The sequence below is a fragment of the Wolffia australiana genome, chromosome 14, assembly GCF_029677425.1.
Source record: "Wolffia australiana isolate 7733 chromosome 14, ASM2967742v1".
Classification (NCBI taxonomy): Eukaryota; Viridiplantae; Streptophyta; class Magnoliopsida; order Alismatales; family Araceae; genus Wolffia; species Wolffia australiana.
Window position 1 is genome coordinate 9,567,267 of NC_135848.1, and position 7,017 is coordinate 9,574,283.

Here is a 7,017-nt window from a genome sequence, read left to right on the forward strand (position 1 = left end):
ATCCACTCCCTCTCTTTCTCTTTCTCCATCTCTCTCTCTTCGTATCCCCTCCCTCCCTCTCTCTCTCTCCCTCTCTCTCTCTCTCTCTTTCTTCTTATCCCCTCCCTCCCTCTCTATCTCTCTTCTTATCCCCTCCCCATCACTATTTCTCTCTTCTTATCCCCCCCTCGCCCTCTCTTGTCCTCTCTTCTTATCCTCCCCCTCTCTCCCTCCCTTTTCCACTCTTCTTATCCTCCCCCTCTCTCTTTCTCTCTCCATCTCTTTTCTAATCCACCCCCCCCTTCCCCTTCTCTCTCTGTCTATATATGAGAGTGAAGATAGGTTTGGGTCCCACCCATTGTTTGGCGTATTATGTGGACAAGATGTATATGAATATATATAGATTGGGGGGGAGGGAAGGGTTAGACTTGAAGGGAAGCAGGGGGGGTAGGGTTGGAGATGGTGGGGACGGGAGGGGCAGCGTTGTTGTTCTGCTGCAAGCTTCGGCGGTGGCAGCATTCCAGAGAGAGTCTTAGCGCAGTCCCCAGGCCCAGCATTATCAGCACGCCTGCCATTTTCATGCGTTATTCTTCTTCTTTTCCCCCGTCACATACATACCTACCATGTTCAGTTCATTTCCATATAGAAAGAGACAGACAGATGGATATATATATTTACAGAGAGAGAAATAGAGACGGGCAACGAAGAGAGAGAAAGATGGAGACTAAAGAAAGAGAGATGAGGGAGCAAGACAGAGAGAGAAAAAAATAGAGGGAGATATAGAGAGAGATGAAGGGAGAGAGACAGAGAGGGAAAAAGCGGGAGATATGGAGAGAGATGGAGACGAAGAGAGAGTAAGGGAGAGAGAAAATTTGAGAGGGAGAGATGGACACGAAGAGATAAAGGAGAGAGAGGGAGACAGAGAAACAGACAGACAACGATAAATAGAGATGGAAATGGCAACGAAGAGAGAGAAAGGCAGAGAGAGGGAGAGACAGAGAAACAGACACAAAGAGAGATGGAACTGGAAACGAAGAGAGAGAAAGGAGAGATAGAGAGGGAGAGACAGAGAAACAGACCGACAAAGATAAAGAGAAATGGAAATGGCAAGAAAGAGAGAGAAAGGAGAGATAGAGAGGGAGAGACAGAAACAGACAGACAAAGAGCGATGGAAATGGAAACGAAGAGAGAAAGGAGAGATAGATAGGGAGAGAGAGAAACAGACAGACGAAGAGAGATGGAAATGGAAACGAAGAGAGAGAAAGGAGAGAGAGGGAGAGACAGAGAAACAGACAGACAGACAGAAATGGAAATAGAAACGAAGAGAGAGAAGGGGGAGAGAGAGGGAGACAGAGAAACAGAGACAAAGAGAGAGAGAGAGAGATGGAAATGGAAACGAAGAGAGAGCGGGAGACAGAGAAACAGACAGACAAAGAGAGATGTGGAAATGGAAATGAAGAGAGAGAAAGGAGAGAGCGAGGGAGACAAAGAAACAGACAGACAGAGAGAAACGGAAATGGAAACGAAGAGAGAGAAAGGAGAGAGCGAGAGAGACAGAGAAACAGACGGACAGAGAGAGATGGAAATGGAAATGAAGAGAGAGAAAGAAGGGAGAGAGGGAGACAGAGAAACTGATAGACAAAGAGATAGGTGGAAATGGAAATGAAGAGAGAGAAAGGGAGAGACAGATAGAGAAATAGAGAGAGAGCCAGACAGACGGACAGAGAGATAGAGAGAGGAAGACAGGCAAAGTGAGACAAGGAGAGAGAGAGAGAGAGGAAAAATGAGAGAAAGAGGGGGAGACAGAGAGGGAGGCAAAGTGAGACGAAGAGGGGAGACAAAGAGTGAGAGAGGGAGAGAGACAGACGGACAAAGAGAGACAAATAGACAGGGAGAGAAAGAGAGGGTGAGAGCCGGACAAAGATAGGCAGAGAGAGAGAGAGAGAAAGAGAGAGAGAGAAAGAGAATAAGAGAGAAAGAGAGGGTGAGAGCCGGACAAAGTTAGGCAAAGAAAGAGAGAGAATAGATGGACGACGGGAGAGATGATGAGAGAGAAAGAGAAAGTGAGACCAATGCCTCTGACGGGAGGGTTATCATGCCCTTCTTTAACCAAACAGTGCGGTCAACACCATTAATGAATCTCTTTCACATATCTCTCTTTGTATCTCTTCCCTCTCTCTCTTTCTTTCTCCCAGAGAAATGAATTTCTTTCTCCCAGATTTTCGTGCCTCCAAATACCCCGGAAAAAAATTAGCGTTTGACCACAAATTCTTTTTTTAACAGATTAATTAAGCCCTCTTCCAAGCCCCTCAGAGAAAAATACTTCAATGGTTATGCAAAGACATGGAATAATTAAACAAGCATAATAATCGTCTTCAATATAATTCTCTAATCTATGCAAGTATTGAGATCTCGATTTCATATCTCTAGATAACGAAATATGAGAAATAAATTGAATCAAAGTAAAAGTAAAATTAAGACTGAAATGAGTCCCCGAGGTAATACCAATTATTATGTTCGCTGGCAGTGCTGAGACTCCAAGAGAAACTGATATTAAGACATCAAGGAGCAGGCCTCCGATTAAAATGCAGAATGCAATCCACAGTGGGTTCAGGCAACCCTGTCGTAACATTTTCGGATATATTTTAACTTCGTGAAGGGCAAAAAAACCAAAAGGTTATCACGATTCAATAGATGATCATGGAAAAATGGCATACCCTCTCTCGATCTGTCTGCCCCACATTGGAACCTGAAAAGACCGGTTCGATTCTCCAGATCCAGTAATTTGCCTGTCAAGGACCATAATTATATAATTAAGGAAATCAAGACCCAAAAGTCATTAAGAGACTGCTAAGATAATTAATTAAACAGTGGGAAGGACAAGAAAAAAAAATTCAAATGCATAAGCCTTCGGTCTATCTTTAATACACCAGACCCAATACATTGAGTTAGAGGCTGAAAGCCCACGACAAAATCCAGCTAATACCAATGAATCACCATTAAGTTCTTTTTGTGTTTGATTTATTTCATTATTCTTTAATTTTATTAATTTTAATGATTGGAACAAGTAAGACTTAGAGAGCTTACGGAAGGCTGTGTATCCGGATGAGGAACATTTACTGCCGTCTCCCTGAAAATGTTGCAAATTAGACACATACATACATTTTTCGGATACGAATAAGTAATTTTGGAAGAGGACACCAAATGCTTACTGGCAAATCTCACATTTGTTTGAACCCTTTGTATGAAACCACATCTTGATGCAAGAAAGGTGAGCTTTGGCAAGTTCACCCCTACATCTGCATCCAAGATCTATCAACGGTTCATCCGATGGCTGCTGACAAACTCTAGAAAAAGAAAATAAAAATTTATCAGTCTGCACAGTAGAAAAGAAATAATGAACCCCATAATATGTCTTGGGAGGAGGTAGGTGATTGAAATGAATTGGACTGGATCAAAATATCTGATACATCATTAGACCATGACGTTGATGGGATCAGCCGGGTCCAGATCCATTTGATTACTCAGATCTAAAATCAGTCTGATTGGCAATTTGGTTTAAAAGATTCTGTCGAACACTCATGAACGATCATGACAGATCGACTGAATAGTGATCAGATTAATTTGGCCATCTGATCAACCTGGTCAAAAATCTAATTTGCAATCCCATCAATGGGAAGAATGAAGGTGAGCGATTGCCTATCCCATTATGAATGAAGATCAGCGATAAGATCTGATCACATCGGATCAGATGGAAAGATCTGATCGATTGATCCGCCTTGATCATGGCCGTGATCTGATAGATCTGATAGATCGGATCGGATTCATCAGATCCCCGATTGCAATTGGATAGATCAGTTGATCCAACCAAAAATCCAATCAATCTCTGACCCCGTGAGAATTTCCTCTGAGCCAAGCCCTGGCAAGTAGTCTGAATCTCCAACACGTTATATGGAAATAAATAAATAACAACACAACATTATAAAAATGCTCTTCAAGTTTTGATTTCTTAATTTGCAAAAATTACACAAGACTGTCTATTCTAACAGGATTGGCATCTCCATTAATCCTGAAAATTGAAAAATCTAGGTTGTACGAATAGTATAACGGTTAAGCATGATCAAGAAGGCTCAGGCATAGGCAGCTATTATTTTCCAGTATTTTATCAAAAAACAATGAAACTTTTTTGGAGAACACACTAAGCCAAAATAAAAGCCACATTAAACATTTCGTACGGTATATTAAGATTGCCGACACAACACCAGTGAGTAATTTTTCATATGATTGATAAGACCCTCGATAAAATTATGGACTCACAAATAACAATAAAAAGAAGCTTCCTCCGTATCATAACAAAGATAGATGCTGAAAATAGTTTACATAGGACAGGCAGGGAGAATTTAATTTTCTGAGTAATTAGTAACGCAGATATAGTTATATTTCAAGGCATTAGCCCTACACTGGACAGATCGAAAAATGAAAACATGAGACTAATAAATTATTTTTTTTTGAAGAAATGACACTAATAATAATTCAATATTTAAACAATATTTAGTGAAAAGAATAAAAGGATCGTAAACAAGACACCGTTGCAGAAAAGATGCATTAGGAAAACGAGAAAATAATAAACATCACGATAAAACTTAGATACAAACAACGGGAGATTTTGATAAAGTAAGAGACCTTTCAGATCGCAAATCCTCTCCTAAATTTATAGAAGCCATAGTGGGACACAGAAAAACAACAAAAGGCATGCATAGTGGTTTAAAAGATGCAACAACCATGCCAAACCCATTTTTCCTTGGGAAAAATGCAACTTTCTCACTTTCCTCAAGTACCTAGGATAAATTGGTTTGAACTTTACTGTAATATTTTAAGCTCTAACCATCGCTTCTGCGATGCTGTATCTGGAGATTTAAAGAATAAAGAGTAAGATTTATGATGGGCACTGAAAGCTAGGGTTGACAGAAGCAGATGATTGTTCGGACTGAAAATGAATATATTATGCTCAATCCCATACACTAGAAAAACAAGTTTTGGAAACATTTCGGTAATAAAAAACACTCAATTCTCATCGTTTAAAGGTGCAGTGCACTGAAATCTAATCCAGTTCTCCAAATCATCACTTTGTGATGAAAAAAGTTTCTTAAACATAGATAAGTATTTAAATTGAGAAAATTTAAATGATATGTTCCTGCCATTAACTAGAAAAGTATAAGAAAAGAACCTCTCGTGTTTTATAATTTAACAGCGCAGGGTAATAAAATTTAATCTAATTCACTATATCAAAGATATTCAATAAGTAGTTAATCTCACCTGCAGTCCTCGCTGTAGCTCTCACTTCTTGGGAAGCCCTTCTTCGTTGGACTAGAATCCGGGAAATCATCCTCCCGATCACGCCCCAAATCCACGTTAACCTTCTTGGCTGCCGCAGTCTTCACCGTCGGATCCCCCTCCGGAATCGAGATCACGATACCAACGGCCGGCTCAGAACCTAAATCACTCCTCGGATTCGACATTAACCCTTCCACGCATCACCGCGCGCGTTCAGGACGGTTCTCCGCCAATAATTTTCCTCCGATTACGGTCTTCAGCGCGTCATCAGGAATCAAACTACGCTAAAAACATGTAGTCTTGATAATCGGCTTCATGACTCCTGCCATAATCGAAATAACCGCTAAAAAACACCAAAAATTCAAAATCAACAGTACACAGGAAGAACAGCGAGGCTATATATCGATCGAAGAAGCAGATCATACCTTACTTCCTGCTCCCTTCGTTGCAAGTTCATCCTCCAACTACTTCGTCGAAGGGGCCACCAAAGAACGAAGAAGACCGGGCAGAGTGGTTTTCCCGCGTGTCCTATCACGTGACACCTTCCATCTTCGGAAAGCGGGACCCACCCAACTTACATTATAAGTCATACTTGTACACTTAATCAAATATTTCTGATAGTTCTTTTTTACCTTCTAAACTGAAAAATCTGGATGAAATTAGAACCATTTTTCAGCATTGACATGATCTATATTTTTACCCCTTCTCGTAGTTCCGGAATATAAAGGAGGATAATGGACATTATAGTCTGGAACGACAGTCATCGTCCTCGTCAACGAAAGTTGTCTTCATAAAAAACAGTTGACGGTGTCAAAGATAGCCTTCATCGTCATCAATGACGCTTCTCACGTGTTAATGCAGAAGAGATTTTATGATTTTCCTGCTTAATGCATGAGAAAAGTTTTTGGTGTGTTAAAATTGATAATATATTTAACATATAACAAGGAGATTGATCCTGCTTCAAGGTAGACCATAAAACTCATTCTGAGAAATTAGAACCTACAGCTCTCTCATAATTTAGTAGATAAGAATATTGTCCATCTTTAAGAAAGATAGAGAGAGAGAGAGAAGCTACTTTAGGAGCAGATGGTTATGAAGTCACATATTTTTGTCACCTTTTTTATTTGATTTTCTTTTCTGATGAAGTGTAAAAATTCAGACTCTGCCAGAAGGGATAAAAATTTGTTTCCAGTTTTCCTATTCAATGCATTTTTTGGCGCATTAATATTAGTAATATATTTAGTCTAAAACAAGAAGGGGACAAAGGGGTTGCAAATTTGTGATATTTTCTCAAACCAGTTTTATAAGTGTCTTATGCTGATTTATAGGTTTCTCTTGTTTATATGCCAAAAGAAGATTGGATGTGGAGTGGAAGAATGAACTGAGAAGAGATAGAATCAGCAGTTGGCCTGTAGGGTAGGAGGTGGACTGTAGTGGTTGGTGCAAATCCAGGCCAACAGTTAGATCAACATCGAGGTGGAGACAGAAGTGGAGTTCAGACAAGTTTTCTTCACAGATTTGACTTGGGGTCCAAGCCGGAAATGGGAGGCCGATAAAATATGATAAGGAAGTCAAAAGAGACTCGTATGTGACTTCATCCGTAACTTGGGCGAATCGGGACTGTCCACATGAGCCAAATCTCTCTCTCTCTCTCTTTCTCTCTCTCTCTCTCTCTCTCTCTCTCTCTCTCTCTCTCTCTCTCTC

General features: G+C 40.3%; 1 protein-coding gene across 3 annotated transcripts; it reads right to left on the reverse strand.

Annotated features, from left to right (window-relative positions):
• Nucleotides 1–322: 322 nt before the first annotated feature.
• On the reverse strand, nt 323–5,866 carry LOC144711965 (uncharacterized). 3 transcript variants are annotated; one of them, XM_078586130.1, is made up of 7 exons: nt 5,739–5,866; nt 5,296–5,635; nt 3,192–3,278; nt 3,067–3,109; nt 2,697–2,768; nt 2,485–2,599; nt 323–547 (listed from the first exon to the last, which is right to left on the reverse strand). In XM_078586130.1, the coding sequence occupies exons 2-7, from the start codon at nt 5,496–5,498 to the stop codon at nt 402–404; spliced, it is 666 nt and encodes a 221-aa protein (XP_078442256.1). In that variant the 5' UTR covers nt 5,499–5,635; nt 5,739–5,866; the 3' UTR covers nt 323–401. The 3 variants fall into 3 exon arrangements, with proteins under 3 accessions (XP_078442256.1, XP_078442254.1, XP_078442255.1); XM_078586128.1 differs by having other exon boundaries at nt 3,192–3,326; XM_078586129.1 differs by having other exon boundaries at nt 3,192–3,326; nt 5,296–5,656; nt 5,739–5,800.
• Between the last annotated feature and the right edge of the window lie 1,151 nt (nt 5,867–7,017).

What these genes read in the sequence shown, in the direction of transcription:
- LOC144711965 (XM_078586128.1), bottom strand. Translation starts at nt 5,498, where the DNA reads ATGTCGAATCCGAGGAGTGATTTAGGTTCTGAGCCGGCCGTTGGTATC. An exon ending in AGCTACAGCGAGGACTGCAG is followed by an intron (nt 3,327 to 5,295) that starts GTGAGATTAACT and finishes TTCTTTTTCTAG; the next exon opens with AGTTTGTCAGCAGCCATCGG. An exon ending in GCCAGCGAACATAATAATTG is followed by an intron (nt 548 to 2,484) that starts GTATTACCTCGG and finishes TGAAAATGGCAG; the next exon opens with GCGTGCTGATAATGCTGGGC.